At 43.2% G+C, this 20377-nt stretch overlaps 1 protein-coding gene across 2 annotated transcripts in view; it reads right to left on the bottom strand.

Moving 5' to 3' along the window:
* Positions 1 to 2287: 2287 nt before the first annotated feature.
* LOC128895951 (SNF-related serine/threonine-protein kinase) overlaps positions 2288 to 20377 on the bottom strand; it is a 51113-nt gene continuing 33023 nt past the window's right edge. For both annotated transcript variants that reach the window (XM_054158998.1, XM_054158997.1), the window contains exons 2-8: positions 12078 to 12278; positions 10494 to 10646; positions 9638 to 9884; positions 8882 to 9236; positions 8494 to 8622; positions 8312 to 8417; positions 2288 to 8188 (exon numbers count right to left, since the gene is read on the bottom strand). In XM_054158998.1, coding sequence (XP_054014973.1) covers positions 6188 to 8188; positions 8312 to 8417; positions 8494 to 8622; positions 8882 to 9236; positions 9638 to 9884; positions 10494 to 10646; positions 12078 to 12269 — 3183 coding nt within the window. In that variant the 5' untranslated portion in view covers positions 12270 to 12278 and the 3' untranslated portion in view covers positions 2288 to 6187. The remainder of the gene's footprint in view (positions 8189 to 8311; positions 8418 to 8493; positions 8623 to 8881; positions 9237 to 9637; positions 9885 to 10493; positions 10647 to 12077; positions 12279 to 20377) is intronic.

Genomic DNA, 20377 nt, shown 5'->3' on the forward strand with positions numbered 1-20377 from the left:
TTTGCAACATTGTTGTACTTTGGAGCGGAGCCATTTGCAACATTGTTAAACCAAGAAATATCACAGATATGAGGCGAAATTATAAAGAAATATCACAGAAGTGACGGGAAATTACAGAGAAATGTACCAGGAAGTAAAAAGAAATATACCAGGAAATAGAGGAATATTAGAGGGAAATATGTAAGGAAATCGAGGGAAATAAATTAATGGGAAATACACCAGGAAATGGAGGGAAATTAAAGGAACATGTACCGCCTATCATGCGGCAACCTCTGCTAGCCGGTTTGTCGTTTCGGTTGCCGCCTATATAGGCGCAGCGGTGCCCCTTTCATGCGGCAACCTGTGCTAGCCGATTTGTCGGTTCGGTTGCCATCTTATAGGCGCTGTTAATTCTCACCAAAATCTATATAGCTTAAACAACAGTAAAGTGACAGGAAGAACGAGGCAATTATTAATAGGAATTCTTTTGCTGTTCGTTTTTCTTTTTCATTTATTCGATTCGGGCACACAGTTATTGCATGAATGATTTATAAGCACCGGCGCGCGGTAACGGATACCACGTGGCCGGTGCACGCAAGTGGATCTTTCGTTACACTCAGCTGGCAGTTAAGTTGGGTCGACATTTACGAAATCTAAAGCAGACACTTGTCGTATGTATGTATGTATGTACGTACGTACGTATGTATATTCCCTGTGTATTTTTTTCCATTTTATTTAAAGACCGAGAGCCAGTGAAGAAGAGGGGAGCGCTCGAGGGATGTGTCTGTATCTATCTGTCTGTGTGTATGTGTGTGTGTGTATTGTGTGTGTGTCGTGTGTAGACAATTTACATCGCGTCGGTTCGTTGGAAAAAAGATTCGCTTACAAAAATTACCGCGGGACATTGTACTATGCGTAGCGTTGTCATCGCGACAACATCAACGGGGGACTAGCGAACATGAGTTAGCGTAACAGCGCTTTACTTCATCGAAGCAGCTCTGAGGATAAATAGGCGCGATTGCGATCTTTCGATTCGGTCGATCGTCGTCTATTGCCGGCGATGTGGGAAACGAACGAGATCTAATGGAATCGATTTACAACACGAAAATATCTCTTATTTATCATAAATAGTTTCCGAACAGGGGCAACGCAGAGTCCCTGTTGCTGGAAAATTATCGGAGATTAGCTCGTACGGAGGCAAACGCTTCGCTAGATTATTTAGCTGCTGGCGGGTACATATACATACATAGTGTTCGAAATTTTGTTCTTCCTTGTCAAGGTACTTCACATTCGTATCAGACATGAATAGTGAACACGGGAGACGTGTGATCTCTGAATCACCGAAAGGGAAAGTGTTGGTCGTGCTTGGTATATCGCGACCGTGTTTAAATTCGAGAAAGAAAGATCAGTCTCGAGAGAAAGAGTTCTATACTATGTTCAAACCTCGTCCTATATTATTTATGTTCTGTGACAATGGAAGGTCTATCCAGTCGACAGCGTAGACTACTCTGCAGGTAAGACTCGATAGTGTCTACGAGATACTATCGGTATCTGTGGAATGTCCTACCCTACCGAGTCCTTCCTAGTGAGTATTACTACATTATTGACTGAGTGTCTCCCTCTATCCCAAAACCAGGGAATCTGATACATTTGGTTGACGTTTCTTCTAAGCAAAGCTTACTTACACTCTCTACATTCTTCATATTCGTGTTACCATATTTTGGTACAATTGATATGATACAAATTATACATATTTGGAGGTAAAGACCATAATAATGTACGTCGAGTTTTTTCAAATACCGACCTGTGTGTATAGATGGTATCTGTAATTTCGTTGGAACAATTTTTCAAAATGAGAAAATGATGACTTACACAGCATGGTTTTTACCTTCATATTTTGCTACCATATCTGGTGCAATTTATTACTAATATACTTGTTAACATATGACTGATCTTTCTTTCCTCTTAGAATACTTTAATGCCCGGAAAACGAAGCACGGTCGCTGGTTTCGTGCAGCTTTTAGCTAAATAGCGAGATTCGTCATGGGTTATGCTCTCTCCGTGGATATATACAACGGAAATGTTAATGCCCGTTTGCACCTTGGGTCGCGATCCATTGGAACTGATAATCGTGGACAGCACTTACTCTTCGAATCGACGGTTCAACCGAGACGAGGCGATTGGTTTAACGACGCTTTCAATGTTTGGCGCTCGTGTGCAATTATAGATGAGCAAAATTCTTACGCAAAAAAAAATCCCAAATAACAAATTATATATACATATATGAATAATTATATATATATATATATATATATATATATGAATTACACAATAAAATATTTCACAAGAAACATAAAATAAAACGTTTCATTCGCCCGCAAGGTATATAATTTCACTTAACGCAACCATAAACTAACACAATTCTTAAATTACTTTGGTTTCGTTTCTTATCCGATATGCGAAAGAAATTTTGCCCATCAGTGTTGCAACCAATGTTTTTGGTCTCGTCGAGATCATCGTCATCGCACGACGCAAGGCATCCAAGCTATCGAGAGTTATTGTACAATTTGTTCAGTCTTTGTCACGGAAACCAATGCAACTCGTCTTCCGACAACACATAAAGGCGACGAAGAAGATTAAAAGAAGAGAAAAACGGGTGATTCGACGATCGTCGGGTAGCGACGATTGAAAAAGATCGTCCCTTTTCGCAGGATTTATATAATAAATAAATTGTTTTGTTACGCTATAAACTGCGTGGTTCGGTACACACAATTACGCAATGATTCGCATACTCGAAGTGTTAGGTATATACAAAACATTCTCGGGCTTACTCGAGGGATATGAAACATCGGCTTCGCAAAGGGAACAATCGAAATTTGTAGATCAAAGCCGCACCTGAGCCGTCAGTCATTACCAGACATAAGCGTCACTTTAATTGTTCTTTAAATTAATAATATCATTTCATGAATCGCGTTGCACGTATCATTGAACAAACGAAGAACAGAAAATTGTTTACTTATCTCTGGCTTTGTTATCCTGTAGTTACCACTGGCCACTTACGAGGGAGCAAACCCCAATTTTATTAAGACTTCGTGGGTAGATAGAAAATCGAAAAATATTTTATGATGCCTGATCATGTTTTGATGATCAATGGGCTGCTCGCCCATTAACTGAGAATGACGATGAAGAGAACGAGATGCGCGCTTAGCCTGCAAGCGCGCCCGCACGCTGGCAAAACGTATTCTTCGACGATATTAGTCTTTCTAGCTGGACGAAGAACCCGTAACGAAAAAAACTATAAGGGTTGCATAACGCTGGGGAGTGTACCTGGGTTAAGTATCCATCCTTCCTTCAAGTATCCAAGTTCAGTCGTGCCCAAGGTCACACAGTGTTCCAGAATTCCAGCGACATTCTCCCAGAAAACTCAACGATTCTCCAACAGGTACTAGACGCGTCGACGCCATTCCTTCTTCCTCCTCGTCTCGTCGGTTCTTCTGTAGCACCACTGACGTTTCTTCCCATCGAGATGATACGCGTATACGCACGCTAAACTAATCGGCGTTAATATAAATTCGATGTCGCTCGTGTATCGTTAAAGGAATCGCGCGAGGTCCGTTGCGCATCTCGATCGAGCCAGAGTGCGAGCCACGAACATTCTACGAGGGCGTCGCTACGTAGGAAAATAGTACGTTAATCGCAATCTGGGTAGACGACGGAGGGGAGGGGTTGGGATGTGGCAGAGACAGATAAATAAAGGGGAACAACGAGAGGAAGACCGTCCAAGGTTGCGAGATACTTCAATGTTCGCGAACGCTGAATGATTTGGTTGCGTTAGCGACTCTACGCTCGATTCACATTGATATATATCTACGTCGTATGTTTAACATAATAATAATAATAATAGTAATCTTAATCAATAGTAGTAATAATAACATTGGTGTCAGAAGTGGGACCTTTTTTGAGAATAATATAATAAGAAAGCCAACATGTCAACGCCCGCCTCAACCAGCATAACAGGCTCTGCCTCGGATACGACGATGGATGTCGAGGACAAAGAAACCGCAGGTGTCTCAAGAAACACGTAAAAAAGAAGCGGTGATAAAATTTATAACAGAACCACACAAAACTTTGTTAGTCTCCATCGGGTTAGGGGATAAGGATAAGAATATTTCTATCGGAGACCAAGTCCATAACATATTGTTCACTTCCTACATGGTCCTAAGGCAGCGACACAACCAAACGGGCGGTACATTGGAACAAAGACTAACAGGGACTTCGTATAAAGTAACTTTTGAAGGGGTAGAATATGTTATAGAGAGGGACACCGCGCATCGGATTGTATTGGAACCCGATGTTCCGGTTACCAATAGAACCGGCAACTTTTTAATGAGGAGAACGTCGCCAGACTTGCTATCGAATAGACGTGTTTACCTTGAGTTATTGTTATAGTTAATAAACGTTTCGAGTTCTTGTTCCTTTTATAAAAGACGTGTTAAATTATTTAAAATGACTACTCCTCGATGTACCACCACCCCCCGGCGCAACAATATTAATAATAATAAACTCTGCAATATTCAATATAGGTTTGTTCACACGGACTAGATGCACATCCCGCAGAGCGACCGATCAATCGATACGCTCTCCTTTTTGACTCGACCCTTGTGCTCGTCGACATCATTCAAGGCGCGAGGACGCGGGAGAGGGTGGGGAGGAGGATTGGCATGAATCGGTTCGAATACATTGACCATTGACGTATGCCGCGTAATCACTGGGGTCGCGGTTAACGATTACCACAATCGCGTTTCAAGAGATCCGTCGTCGCGCGTTCAACTCCGTCGAACGGGGGTCGCGTATCGGTGCCAGGCTAATCGTAATCTAATGATCGCGATTACCGATTACTCGATCGTTGACAATCGATCGATAATCAAAAATTAGCTCAGATTACCGATTCACGATTGCAGATTACAAATGACAGCTTGTACGATCGCTGATCAGCCCAGACGTTACCATCGTCCTCTGAAGAGAACGGTTCGAGATTCTTGTAACAGCAGATTCGATATATCGTTCACGCAAACTGGATGGGGCCGACAGACCTTTGCGCATGCAGGACAAGTCTATTCTTTCGTTACAAAAGGTTTCGGCGTACGTATATAGTTGATACATAATTTAGGTACATTTAGCGAAACTATTTCGGTAATGCCTGGGCAAATCTGACAGGTTATTATCAAAGTAATCGCTTCTCTGACCTGCTGGAATTGCGGACTTGTTCGATCGAGTTGAAACGTCGCGTGTCTCGACTCTACGCGGTAACGGTCGGTGTTATTATAAAATAGATTGCACTTCGTGATAACCACGTGTCTCTCTCCGCCGTTTCTCGCTTTACTGTCGGCAGTAATCGTTAGCCATTGCGGAAAAGGTCTCGGGCTGCGCGAGCGTGTCGGCTGATGGTCGGAACGTGACGTATGTACGGTGTATATATAGAGGGCAGCACCCCATTCCGACCTACCCGTGAAATTACCTCCACGAACCATTCGTTACTTCGAATGTAATGTTCCAAATAGAAATCTGTTTCGACAGAACATCCGATGGACGCAAGTTTTCTCAAGGTAGGGATCTGAGATTTCAAAGTGACCGAATCATTTGAAACGGAAGTATATAATTTCTATGGGGTAGGCCTGTTGCGCATTTCGAGACGAATCTATTGATTATGATATGTGTATCTTTCAAGGCCGTTCAAGGGCAGTCAAAATTCTCTTCCTTCGCTAAGTGTTCAGAAAATATTGTGTATCTTCTGTATTATAAAAAAAAAGAGGACCTTGGACATCGTCTCACCATTGAAGGAAGTAGAACTATTTATCAGGATAACCCAATCACCCTTTCGAATGCACATGATGAACACATTTCCTAACAATTCAACAAAAAACAACTTTAACCTAAACGAAACTATGCACTCCTAATAATAAAAAATAAATTTCGCCATGAAGTTTCAAAGGCTCTTTCGCCTAAACAACACTTGTATCCACCGTAAGACGTGATCCTCGAGCCAGAGTAACTCCTATCTAAAGCACTTATTCGAGTAACGAACAGTCCGGGGAAACAGCTGCGCGTACAGATCAAAATACGACACCCGGTACGTATATATGTATGTATATCTATATATATATATCTTTTAGCGTTTGCGCATCGATCTGGTCGCGTGGTTGCTTCATCAACAGAGACTGCAACACTTGGAGGCATCGCCTAGGTGAATGTGGCAGACGGTAGGCAAGGCACTGCAACCCTTTCCTACCACGGTCTCCTGCATCAGGTGAGACAGACCCAAGTTCTGGTTGATGTCACCGTCGCTGCCGCGATGCTGGTGCTTCATATCGCACCACTGTCCGCGTTCCCGCCATTTGTCATCCGCCGTGGTGCAGAAAAGCATGGACTTGGGCGACGGTGGGCTGACGCGATCGCGGGCGATGCTGCCGCAGGATCGAGCCTTGTAGAGGCGTCCCTTGCCGAACAGACCTGGCAACGGGACGCAAAGCTTCTTGTGCACGGCAAAGTAACGACTGAGCAATCGTAACTTTCGGTTCTTGCAGTCGTTTCGATGCATGTTACCGTCGTTTCTATTCTCCTTGTCGTTGGACGGCATCTGATTGACCGAACTACCGTTCTGATCTTTGCGCTGGTCGTCTCGGCAGATCTCGATTCTCTTGCACCCGTCGCGTTGGGTCTCCTGCTTGTTGCATTTGCCGTTGGGGCTGCAGTTGTTCTGCCTGTTTGTCGATTGCGACAGGGAGGACTTGCCAGTGCTGAGGGACCAGCTCTGCAAAAGCCTGGCACCGAAACCCTTCGCCTTCTGCACCGTGGTAGCTGCCTGAGACAACGGCTGAGCGACGTTGTGGGAACCCGTGCTGCTTTGCGACACGGACGACGACGACGACGAGGACATGCTCTGCACCCCGAGAACGGTCGAATTGCGCGACATGTGACAATGATTGTGACACGACGAGGGTCCCTCGGCCTCCTGCACCTCGGTTATGCGATTCAAAGATTGACTTTCCCGTAATCGCGTCTCACCGGCTCTTCTTCTTCCTGCGCGATGCCTTCTACCGAAAATAACCTGATTCTCGGCGCACCGATGCCTTCCGCCGGTCGTCGTTGTAGTTGTGGTCGTCGTGTTGGTACCGCTTCCGCTATCGTTTCGATTCGTTTCGTTCGATGGTGTGTCCGTCGTGTGTTCCCCATTCCCCACTCCTCCCCCACCACCACCACCACCCCCGCCACTCCCTCCAGGATCCTGCGAATCGCTGGAATCGTCGTGACTGTCGCGCCTGGAGGGCAGTGGTTTCCCCGTGGAAGCGCCTATTTTGTGTGCCCTCTTTTTCCTGCTCTCGCTGTCATCGTCACTGGCGTCGGAGCTCGAGCAGGAAGTCGTGCGCGTCTTATGGAACTTACTCCTCCGCTGTTCGTATCCTGTCCGTCTCACAACGCGACATTTCGAGCTATCACTTTCCGCGGGAAGTACAGGTATCGTGTCGCCGTCCTCCAGGATCTCGTTCAACGTCAGCTGTGGCGACGATGCCGAGCCCGTGCTACCAGGCGACGGCATAGTCTTATATTTGGGCGTCAGCTGATTGTCGCCCAGCGAGCCCACAGGGTGAAGAGGAATCGACACCGTTGAGGATTCCGTTAGGATAGTGGTAGTCGTGTTAGGGTCGGACTGTTTTGACGCAGGTATCGTCAAAGTGGAGTCCAAAGACGCAGCGGGTGATCGATGCTGCGCCCCCATTCTCCACTTGTTGGGTGGCACAGGACCAACCGATTTCAAACACTCCGTCACAGACTTTGGCCTGTTCTCCGTAGTGGTCTGCTTCCTCGCCCAACCCTGCGACGCGTCCCCCAAACGATTTTTCAGATTCTCCTGACACGTGGAATCCTTCGCGTTTCCGCTATTCGGACTAGACTTCAGTCTCTCTTCCGCGTCGGCGATTACAGGAACGATACCGCCATCCTTTCGCTGTGATTGCAGAGGCTTGAGGTTCGGTTTCTCCGCTAACCTGTCTTGCAGGATGTGCGAAAGCTTGCCTTCGGAGCGAGAACCGCGTCGATTTAACGAGTTGAGTGCGGAGTTGCTACCACGATCGTCTCGACCCGAACACGAGGACACGTCGTCCTCGTCCTCCTCCTCTTGAACGATGCTGCACTTCCGCGTCCGGATGTTCTACGAAGAGAACAGTGTTTTTATCTCGCTCACATAAAAATTGCTTTCGTGTATTTGCTAATCACCGATGTTTCATTGGAAAGCGAAGATTGTCGGTTGCGAGAGCAATTCTCGAATACTTACTTGTGGCACCTCACCCGGCGTTCGCGGTACGCTCAACAACGATTGATTGACCGCGCTTAATAAATTTTGGTCGGCGCGCAGATTCATTCTCGCGTCGTCTTGTCGGCTGAAAATAACAGACGGTTACTGGTAGGTACCCCACGGTTCTCGCCTCTGGAAGAGTTTACTAGCGCTACGCATACCTGGACGAGACCTCGAGTATCTCTGGACGAGTCTTCTGCACCTGCTCTTGACGGTGAGCCCGCAATTTCCTTTCGGCTAGTAAGAAATACGTTGCCGTTATGTGATTGTACTCATTCTTGTCGAGGGCGCTACGAGCAAATTGAACGAACAGGTTACCATCGCACAGTGCAATCGAGGAACGATTGCTGAGTTATGGGATATAGTAGTTGAGACGATAGTAGGAGAATCTGGGATCTCAGAATTTTAGATGTACAGAAGCAAAATTCAGTGCCTTGCATTTCCAACATCCAAGCACTGATGTACCTCGATTCTTTGGAATGTGCTATGCTTCGTGCGATAGGAATGAAGGAGATCTGTAGGAATTGCTGTCCCGCAGCGTCTACTCACTCCAATATTTCTTCTTTGGTGGCGATGTTACCGTTAACCATCTTAGTAATTATATGATTGTGGTGGTCATCGGAGACTTGTTGCCTGGACACGAGAGGCAACGACGCTTCCACGGGATCGGAGTCGGTTCCAATCGCCAGCCAAGGATCGGCTGCTATTTCTTCGAGCGTTGCTCTGCCCTCTGGTTCTCTGACGAGCATTTTCGCGATCAGACGTTTACAGCCATCCGAAACGTGAGGTGGTATCGAGTACTTGCAATCCATGATCATCGTCAGGGTCTCGCTGTCGTTTGCCTCTTGGAAAGGCGCTTGGCCGCATACTAGCATGTACAAAATTACCCCCAAGGACCAGACATCTAAAACACCCCAAACAAAATGGTGTGGATATTGTAAAATAGACGTAGCTAATGGACGAGGCTGAATGTTTGTAGTCGAGGTAATAAAATTAACTTCGTGAGAGTGCAGACGACGAAGTCGACGCAAAAGAATCGTAATTACACAATGGAATCAAGCTAATAGCTTTTGGCAACTTCTTGGCACTTGGCTCCATGTTCAACAGCAATTAAACATGAAAAGCAAAGTTTTGCAAAGTTTTCGAGTAAACCTATCAAATGACATTCTTCTTTTCTCCGCTTCATCGACAAAAGATTCGATCGAGTAGATTTGATAAAAGAAGCGTCAAAGCCAAGTAAAATGACGATTCCTGAAGCTACTATCGATCACCCTCCGTCCAAACTTGTCTCGTAGGCATACTCACCGACAGCAGGAGCATCGTAGCTATCTCCTAGCAGAATCTCCGGCGCTGAATACGCCAGCGACCCGCAGGAAGTCTCGAGCTTCTGGCCAGGGCAGAATCTATTGCTAAATCCGAAGTCGGTGAGCTTGACGGTGCCGACTTTTTCGAAGAACACCACGTTCTCGGGTTTCAGGTCCCTGTGCACCACGTGTAATCGATGGCAATATGATATGGCCCTGACTATTTGCCGGAAGTACGTTCTGGCCACCTGCGGTCGATTAAAAGGGTATCGATGAACCTCTGGGCGAAGGGTTGCCTGTCTGAAGGGTTTCATACAATCTCGGACAAAAGGGGAAGGAGTCGAGGGCGATATAGCATCGATACACGACGCTGAGCAAACCGATGGAGTCACTGCCGGGTTTACTAGCGGATCCATTACGCTATAAAAATCAGATATCGCGTTCGTTGTTCTTATCAATCAAAAACGCGCTCTATCGCTTTCTGACATCGTCGCTGACGTAACTACGCGTTCGAACTCTGGTTAATATATAGGAAAAGTTATTATCGCTACATACACCTACTTTAAATAGTTTGGGTGAGATAGCCAATAAAGCCTGAAACAGACAGTATAATCGCTAGAGGTAATCGAGGGATTACGGGTCTAAATAATTTTAGATAAGAGACACACAATACGAATGACAAAAGCTACGCGTGTTTTGCGATACTTGTTAAGACTTTTAGGTCTTTTTAGACGAGTTATCGTTAGCGTGTGTAGTAAAATCCGCTAGAAACCCAGTAGCAAACCCAAGACTTCCCTAAACTCCTTAGGGTAGACGAAGATCGTTACGAGCTGAGACGAAGTACTACGGTACTGTACCTCCTCGCTGAGGCCACTGTCGTGTCGCATGATGTAATCGTACAGATCACCGCCATCGCCAAGCTCCAGGATTAGGTAGAGCTTCGTTTGGGTGTCTATCACCTCGTAGAGCCTTACCACGTTGGGATGTTGCACCAGCTTCATGCATCTCACCTGGAAGGAGAAACAAAGATGTAAGATACGGGCGACGTTTAACGTTGCCTGGTCAATGACCCTTTCTCTCCTTCTCTGCTCCCTCCCCTCCTCCTCCTACACCCCTCGCGCCATTATCTCGTTGACCTTAACGAGAGATCTACAAGTTCGAAGCGGATCGTTCGTAGATCTGTCCTACGCGATGGCGTCGCAACGGATCTTGCGCAATCGGCCATTAGGTTTCAACGTCGTGTGTCGCGAAATGATGGAAATCACGTACGTAGGAAGCCGTTCAAGCTATCAGACTCTCCTCCATCGACGCAAGTGTTCGTCGATTGGATCCTTAATCACGGTTAGGAGTCATCTTGCGATTAGAAGGTTTTGTTCTCTGAGTGAGATGACCTTTCGATGGAATAGAATCTGGCTAGATTTGCAGAGATGACTCGGGTTTCTAGAGTCTAGAAGGTCTGAGAACAATTGTAGGGTTGGAAGAAGAAGATATTTTTCTGGTATGTTGGAGAGCTAGATCGTCGCGTCGTTTGATATGAAACTTACTTAACAGAGATATTGAACTCAATAGACGCTAGGATGTAGCGAAACCTCTTAGAAATAATGGTCAATAGACCGAATGAAATATTTGTTTGTGACTCCTTGGGAATGACGAAGTGAGTCGATTTAATAACACGTCCATGGAAAAGTTAGAGTTAGAAAAACATACGATACTCTCGCAACGTGTAAGTATGCTAGGTGATATAAGAAAATATTTTTCACGATATCTTCCATACTTATCCCTCTATATTTATTCCTTCATATTTCTATTCTTTCCCCAATAGATGATTTTCAACAATTATGCTCTCTCAAAAATAATAACAATAGTACGCATGTTTGGGTTCAGATTATTGTTAAACCAACGAGCCAATCGATATTTGAGATACGGTGGATTTCATGGCACGCAACAGCCTCGAAACTTATAAACAAAACTCCCGTCGTGCTTTGTCGGCCAAGCAAACGGAAGGAAGGAATTAGCATGTGTTTCGATTTCCTTCGCCGGTCTCCTTTATGCGCAACATTCTCATTCAGACGAATGTAGAGGGGAAAGGAACAAAAGGGAAGCACATACATGGCCATCGAACAGGCACCATCAGCTTTTCTGATCTCAACAATGAAAAACTAGACCAATGGTTTCGAAATTGGTGGTAGCCGAAAGAAAAGTATAGAAAATTATATAATTTAACTGTGAAGGCATACTTGTCTCATTTCCTCAGGAAATTCGTTAGACGTTCGTTATTACAGAGTCCAGAATATAAGTGTTTATCACAACGAATTTATATTATTTCTTTCGTACATTTTAGTTCGTTTGGATTTAATAAGGTTCTCGAAGAAGGTTATTAGAAAATAAAACTTGAGAAACGGAATGGAAAGCACTGGTCTAGACCCTTCGCACTCTCTTACCTCTTGGAAGAGGTGAGATCTCGAGACCTCGTCGAGTTTGCTCTTGTCGATGACCTTCACTGCGACCTTCTCGCCAGTGAAAACATGACGTGCTAGCTTGACGACGGCGAAGTGACCGCGACCGAGTGTCTCCTCCAGGTCGTAGAGGCCGGCGATCTTGCCATCGTAGTTGTATCCCACCCTCCGATGCATCTCGGGTCCCTGAAACGAGGGAAAGAGCCATAGTTAGTGAAACTGGTGTAGTTGGAAAGCGCTTCAACTCGCGTTGCGCTGGTAGAGGGGGGCCCCCCGTTCGCAGAGGAATCTTTTCGACAGCCTTGACACACGAGGAGGCCTCTATACGTTACATTGGACGAGAAAGTGCAAGGACTGGTATTGACTCTGCAAAGTCTCCGAACGCGATTATTGACTTACGGTACACTACAATCGGTTATAGTTAATTCAGAGTGTTTCTCGAATTTTGTATTCTATCTCTCCTAGCGTAAGCTTGTGCGTGTAGCGTTTATTTATGAACATTTTTTTTTTATTATCTATTTTGATCTCCTTAATGTTAAAGGTCGTAAGTTCCGAATATCTTGCACGATAAAACGATCGGGAGAGGCGCACTCTCGCAGATCACTGAATATTTCTACCTATTATCGCCTACGAGAATGTAAAAAAATAGAAACATGATTTAGGAAAAAAAAAAGAAAAAAAAAATTAACAATGACCTTGAAACCCCTGTAAATAGCCCAAGATTTAATTTTCGGTTTATAATTAACACTGTGCCAAATCAACGTTGCTTCAAAGAATAATATTTCTTTTCTACGCGTTGTACGGGAACGTCTTTATCAAACAGGAAATATAACTTTTTTTTTTTTCATCAAAACAAACTTGTAAAGTTACGACGAGTCTTATAAATAGGATACCAGCACCTACAAGTATCTAATAATATCCAGATACTTACACAACATAGAGGGTAAAAAAAAAAAAAAAGGAATGATAATGTAAGTTTCTACAAACATTTTTCACAAACAAATCATGACATTATTCTGGAATTATTCAGCTTATAAAAATAGGATAAAAACTACTGAATATATTCTCGTGTCGCTGACTAATATTCTAACGACTGCGAACGCATATTGAATCTATTCCCGCCATTTCTATACACCTTGTATGGAACCAGTCGAATGAATCGCAAGCTCGTCACGACTCCCGAGTGCAACAATTCGCGCCGTGATAGCAATAACAACGTACACGTGCTTGCAGACGCGCGAACATCGAATTCTGTAAGTCAGTGTTTCTCAAACATCCCCTTTCCACGAACTCCCTCGATAAAGAAAAAATATTACTCCATACAGTAGAATTAAATTAATAAATTTCTTGTACGTCACAACTAATGTATCATTTTACTAAAAATGTTGACAAAATTCCAATGTATTATCGAAACATGAGCAGTTCAGCTGGCGAAGATTCAAATTTTTGTTATCGAGTAGTTCTTACTTTTTTGAAAGATGTAAGAAACAACGAAGCGATTGTACGCCATATATAGAAAATAAATTTTCACGCCCACTGGACGCGGAATCAGGCTCAAGGTAGTCGCGTCACTCTCACTTTTCCGCTTGTTGACGAGCGGCGCTGTCGTCGCGTATAAGGGTAAACGAGTACCGTTTCCGGTGCCGGTTCTCTCTTCCGGGAGGCCGAATGCGGTGTTTGGGGATCGATCGATCCCGTTCGAAAGCTTTTCCGGTGCAACGCGTGTTTGTCCGTCCGTGAAAGAGGGTCGCGAATTATTTTTAGCGCAAACAAGTAATAATTAAACGGATCCATCGATCCACGGGCGCGAGATCGGCAGAGGATATCGGTAGATTGGAACGAGTCGATGGAAGGTGGTCAGGTACCGATTGCAATTTACGATTAGAAGTCGACTATTCTCTAACCGACACGCGAAATTCGTTCTCGATCGTTCCACGTTGCGGTGCAGCGTTTCGCAAGCTGCCTGAAAGATTAGTATCCTGTGTGATTTTTCGTCTAACGATTACAAATACGTGGCAAATGTTTATTGGTTATTTAAAACACAATGTGAAATGAGAATTGAGCGAGCTGTTTTTTTATTTAATACAATTATACGAGCTATGTAACTCTTTGAGGTTCGGCTGAAATACTGAACGTATGAATATTACGTTAGTAATATTCGCTGGAAAATGTAACGATAGTAGACAATTATTGAAGATAAACGGGAATATGAAACTCTTCCGAACGATAGAAAACTTGTATCGGTTAGTAGTCCATATTCCTCGATGTACACGAAACGCAAGAGATACGGAGGTGATCCGTTTCCAAAGGAAGCACCGTGCAGAACGCGTACAGTGAGAGCGGGCGATCATGAGATCAATGTAAGAGATACACTCCATGAAATTATGGTTTTGCAACGTTCTCGTAAAAGTAACTGAGTAACTGTAAACTATCGGAACTAGATATTCCCCGTGAGATTCGCCTTAAAAAAAATGATAGCATCGAAGGCGAGAAGGGTTACCGATAGCCAAGGATGGGCGGAATGTAGTTTGAAAAATACATTCGAGCGACGCGTACACTCTGGAAATTTTATAGATAAATAATGCTATATCAACGTACAATTTTTATAAATATCCAACCCCCATTTTGCAGTTTAAATTTATAAACTTCCTGGTCGTAAATAAATGTATAAATTCTCTAAAAGAATGATATACACACGTGCATACGTGATCAGTTTATGGATAATTGAATAATTGAGTTTGAAACTTTCTAAGAGATATCACTCCGAATGTGCTTATCGCGCAAATCGTTTGACGGACACACTCGCGTCACGCTAGTTCCGGTTTCTTTTGCAAGCCACGCTCTACAACACATTTACGTCAGGGCTACGTATGTACGATGGACGTCACAGACGACACAGCGAACCTTGTTCACCGGACTCCTTCGGTACGTATGCACTCATCGATGTCAACGGAACGGATGTAAAAATACATTTCTTTGAAGTGCACGGAAGTATGAAAGGAACGGACAAAGGCGCGAATAAAACGCCCCTCCCCGCAGTTTTGTGAAAGGCAGTTCAAAATTAAACTCAACTGCAACGATGAAAGATCACGCGGAAAGAAATAAAATGAAACTGTACCGTAAAGTACAGTACAGAAACTGATACTGTGAAGTAAATAAAGTAATAAGTACTTAGCTCTTCCTATATTTATGTATTTACTTGATATACATGATTTCAATCATTGCAATCTTCTACTTTTGCTTACTACCCCTTTATGGATTCGTAATAATTGTACAGAATAAAATAGAATTTATTTCTGATTCAATTCTAACAGAATGTTACTTAAAATTAAACCACGTTGCGTGAAAATTGACGTCGTAGTACCGATCAAAACACTCTCTGAACCGATCTCGAAAAGATTTAACGGAATCACATGTTAGGTGTATGGACATCGCGAGAGCTTTCGTAACGTGCCCGATACAGTTCCGTAATCCTTACCGTACTTACATAAGCATGAAACGTACGTGTAACAAGTGAATTTATTTTTCCTTGTTACGGCGATTCCTCTATCGATTCGAGATTTAACAAGCTTGTTTACTCATCCGTCGTACAATGATGTAAAGTGAACAAAATCGTCCCTCCTAAACCTAATTAAATACGAATGCACTAATTCTGCGTAATTAACCATTAAAGACATTGCATCAGACTGAAAACCTGACAACTTCCATGCTCCTTTTAAAATATAAAACTTCTTCTTTTATTAAAATTTAATATACCCCTCTAGTAACGTGCATATTGAACATTTTTAAGAATTTATGACTCGATAAACTCTATCGACGACAACTCTTGATATTTTTATATCGTACAAGATTTGTTAAATTCTTCTTGGAAACGGTATTAGTCGACTCCATCGCGTGTGCGAGAAAATGTCTCAGCATTGTTGAAGAGGCGCTCAGCAGACAAAAGTATCGTTTCTAAGAAAAGCGGACATGGAGTAGGTTTGCTCTCGGAGGCCAGTCTAGGTTACACAAAGTTAGCCGACCATTATTTTTGGTCGGGTTGCTCTGTCACGATGTGTATTTCTACCACCCTGGCAGGTACAGCCAGACAGGCGTCCCCATTAGAATGCCACAAGCAGTCTAGGGAAATATTTAGCGATACATAAGAAATTAATTAATTACTATAGTTTCAAGGTGCGGCAAAATCGCGAACAGTTAATTAATAGTGGAACGAGATCGATTAGAGTGCACGCCCTATGAACTCGTCTCGATTCCCCGTTCCACTCCGAACTAGTCGATGCATCTTATGGGAATCGCAATGACCGTGTACCTAATTAATTTTATCGCGTTGATCGGCAGGTCACCCGTATGTATCGAATACGGGATATTCGAGATATTCCGAAACGCTCCCAGTCGATGGGAAACGAGCTCGAACGTCGTGCAACGAACTCTCAACACATGCCGCCCAACGACGCGAAAAATCTACAACACGTCGATTCGTTCGAATACCTCGCAGCGACTGATTGGACTTGACATTTTGCCGATAACAATTTACGTCGGACCCTCTCCCCCTTCTAGACAGCATCCACCTGCACACGACGCGTACTTGTCGGTCGCCCGTTGGCCTGGTTTCGTTGCATACGCACCCGGAATAATGAGCCACGAGCGCCTATCAAACGAAGATAAAACTTTACGGTGCCCCCTCGAACGTCATACGTCCAACCATATATGGACAAAACTTTTGTCTAGATAAAAAACATCCACCGACGGGTAACGAACACGCAACGAACGAAATTAATTCTCTCGACACATTGACCGCCATACCTGGAAGGTAGAAATTGTACTCAATTGTATTGGGTTGTCGAGAAAGTATCGTGCCAATTTTTAAGAAACATTCAAAGAAACGTTTGAACTTCGATATATGTATTTATTGAATTATATATGTAACATTTTGTTCCACAATTTTTCCACCTTCTAAGGGATGTCCACATGTTATTTATTTTCAACCATTCCGATATATTCAGACCTGTAACGTCTACTAAAAATCGACACGGACATTCCACACAATCCGATACATAGTAAGATGAAATCAATGGTAAAGATAATATTCGCGTGGAAACCTTCCAAGTAAATGAATAATCGTTTATTATTGTAGAGGCAAGTTTGTTGACTCAACTACTTTAGACACGAGTGCTACTATGTATACCAATGAATCTCTGTGTATATAATTCAACAGTCTCCTTAAACGCACAAGTTTCTCTACGATAAATGGACAGTAACACGATCCGGGATCGGATGTCTCGATGAGACGATGCTAACGCAACGATCGAACCTTTTTTTATTATTACCGTTTTTCTTGTAAAACTGTTACCATCGTATTCGTGACATTTTTCTGAATAAAATGAGACCAAACACGACGTAATTCGCAACGTATGTACTACATATTGTCTCACCGAAATTAATCCCGGTGTTGGTCGCCATTTTCGCATCCGTCCTCTTCTTCAATCGCTGTCCTTCTCTACGCTCGAAGTTTGTTGGCAAAACGTTAGAAGATACAGTAACGACCGAAGGAGGCATGCAAAATCGGAGACCCAAAACATAGCACTCGAGGTTCTTATGTGTTTACACTTGACCCGAGTCGAGCGTCGAACGTAGAAAAGGATAGATAGCGAAGGAGAAAGAGGTCCGAGAAAAAAAAAATCACTCGACAGAAGCATATCAATCGGTTCGGATCATATTACACCGGTGGTAGGGGCTACACTCGGGCGAAACTACGGGCAAAAGAAATATGAATGGGCCGGCAGCGAGGGGGATGGGTATCTGAGAAACATACAAGGTGTCCTAGCCTGAGTAATGCAGAGCTCTAACTCCAAAACTATCGGCAGAATGCAAAATTTCAAATATGAAAATTGCACGGTGAAATGAGGCTCGTGTTTCAGCGAAAAGGAATTTTTGTTAATTTTGTTATTTAACGAGATATGATGGTCAAGTTTCGTTTTTCAAATGGAACTATATATATATATTTTTTTATACCATGCGATATAGTACTTTTCAAGATCAATTCATTAAGCTTTAATGTATTTATCCGATTTTTATTAGTTTTCAAGCTATAACGCTTCAAAGTTTGCTAATTTTCAAGGAGAAAACTCGGTCCCATTGATGCAGTAAGCACCATGAGGTTCTTGAAATCGATAAGGATAAGGTCTCGTTTAGGATTCTAGGGCCAATGAAGGAAAATGGGAGGAATCCCAATATTCTGGGATTGCTTTAAAAACAGTTTGCGCGTGAAAAATATTGTAACGTACAAAATGGGTCCAAGGTATTCGATGCAGCAACCACCTGTTTTGCGGATCGCGCTGAAAACTGTGTTACGGTAACTATTGCTCTCGGTATGCAAAGTTTGACGCAATTCTGAGGGGAGCAAGTCTCCAAGTTCCCTTGTAAACGGAAACTATTTTATCGACGCACCGACAATTGCGTAACATCGGATGAAGCGTGAACTCGCGTGTACGCTCACCACGTACAAACGACACGATCGCAGCGAGTTTATCGCAATACGTACATACTGGGCGTGCATCGGTGAGCCGAGCTCCCGATAAAAAGAACATTACCGCAATCATCGTTTCCGTAATATCGACTCGTTTCAATCGACCATGCAATTGTGTCGTGCATCGCGAACGCGATCAGCTGTCGGAGATTAGAACAACAATGACAGAACCGCGGCCGAAGATAGACGAATTTGTAATTCTTATTTACGCACAAATTTCAAACGACGAATAGAAGATTAATCACGGTTTATCGGCGACTCTTTGCATACAAATTAAATTCTACTGCGACCCTCTTCTGTTGAAATATTTCAAAGTTGAGGAAATGTTGCGGAATTGGTAACAGACGTACATGCTGACACGCAACGAAAACAGATAATCGTGAACGTAGGTAAATTGGATCGAGTACGCGGTAACAGAGATACCTAATCCAATCAAGCTAGCGAAATCATACGTAGGATTATCCAAAGTAATTCAATTAGGATTCGTAGTCAATTTCACCGCAAGGACACGGTATTTATCCCTTTGCTTTGGAATACACGAAAATGTGCTACGAATTCTACGGTTTTGTAGAATACACTATAAATTAAATGAATTTTACCTCCAACCTATTAAGATCTTGCAGTAAGATAATGTCTGTAGAAACTTACAGTACAGTTCGATTATGGTTTTAAAAAATATGACATATTTCTAGCGTCTGTCATCGGATATTAATGGTCGTTCTACATGCACGATCATTAATAGTTCCTTTCCATATTGAGTCAACAAGAGAAAGATAATGGTCGATCCAAGTATAGTTCAGATAATGATTGAACGATTCGTCCTCAATTAAGCCCTCTTATATAATAAAAATATAAATTATTATTATCACGTAAAAAGGGTTGAAGAGTGTTTAGTGTTGAAGTATAGTTAAATGGAATTCTTTTTACAAAAATCATCGATAATTTATATTTTTATATTTTTATCTCATGTCTCGTTCGTACTGCTTTACTCTCACCTTTTGTTATCAAGAGCACAATCTAAAAGTGGTACACCTGTCACTTGCATGTAATTATAAATACGACCAGATGCCAGAGTGATATATTTTATAGGAAACATTGTAACTTAAAAAGGAACATCTTCATTTACGAACGAATTCTTGAGTAAAATATACAAAAAACGGACAGCAATTTAAAAGAGAGAAAAATAATTCGATATCCGATTGACTGAACGGAAAAGAATGGGATTTTGCAACGGTACGATAAATTGACTTCCAGATTAGCTAGTATCTCGATTAACCAGAAATCGAGCAGATTGTACGCGGTGATGCATGTTGGTTGTCCGAGGAAAGGAAAAGAAAACTGTCATTAATCAGCAATTTCACCGCGAAAAACAAGTTTCGCTGATGGAACTCGTTGGCATTACCGGAAAGGTCGACGACGACACACGTATGCGAACGACGAGCGCGTCTCGGCAGTAACCGAAGCCACGGTTTTCTGTGAATTTTCATTCCCGTCGATATCTCCTACGCGTAAAATGCCAACGAGTCGCGTGGCGTGCCGGCAATAAATAAGCGAAATGAATAACGCGTTGCCTACTTCTACGTAATGCAACACGAATGGATTAATCACCAACTTCTCGAGAGCGCATTGACGCACGATACCGTCGCGAAAACCACACACACGCGTGCGTACCGTCTTCTTTAGGTTCTCTTCTTTATCGTCGATCGCGTATCGCGTTCAAGATAACGCGTTTATATGTTCATCGCTGCAACTACTCATC

This window comes from Hylaeus anthracinus, unplaced genomic scaffold (genome assembly GCF_026225885.1).
Source record: "Hylaeus anthracinus isolate JK02 unplaced genomic scaffold, UHH_iyHylAnth1.0_haploid 5, whole genome shotgun sequence".
Taxonomy (NCBI): Eukaryota; Metazoa; Arthropoda; class Insecta; order Hymenoptera; family Colletidae; genus Hylaeus; species Hylaeus anthracinus.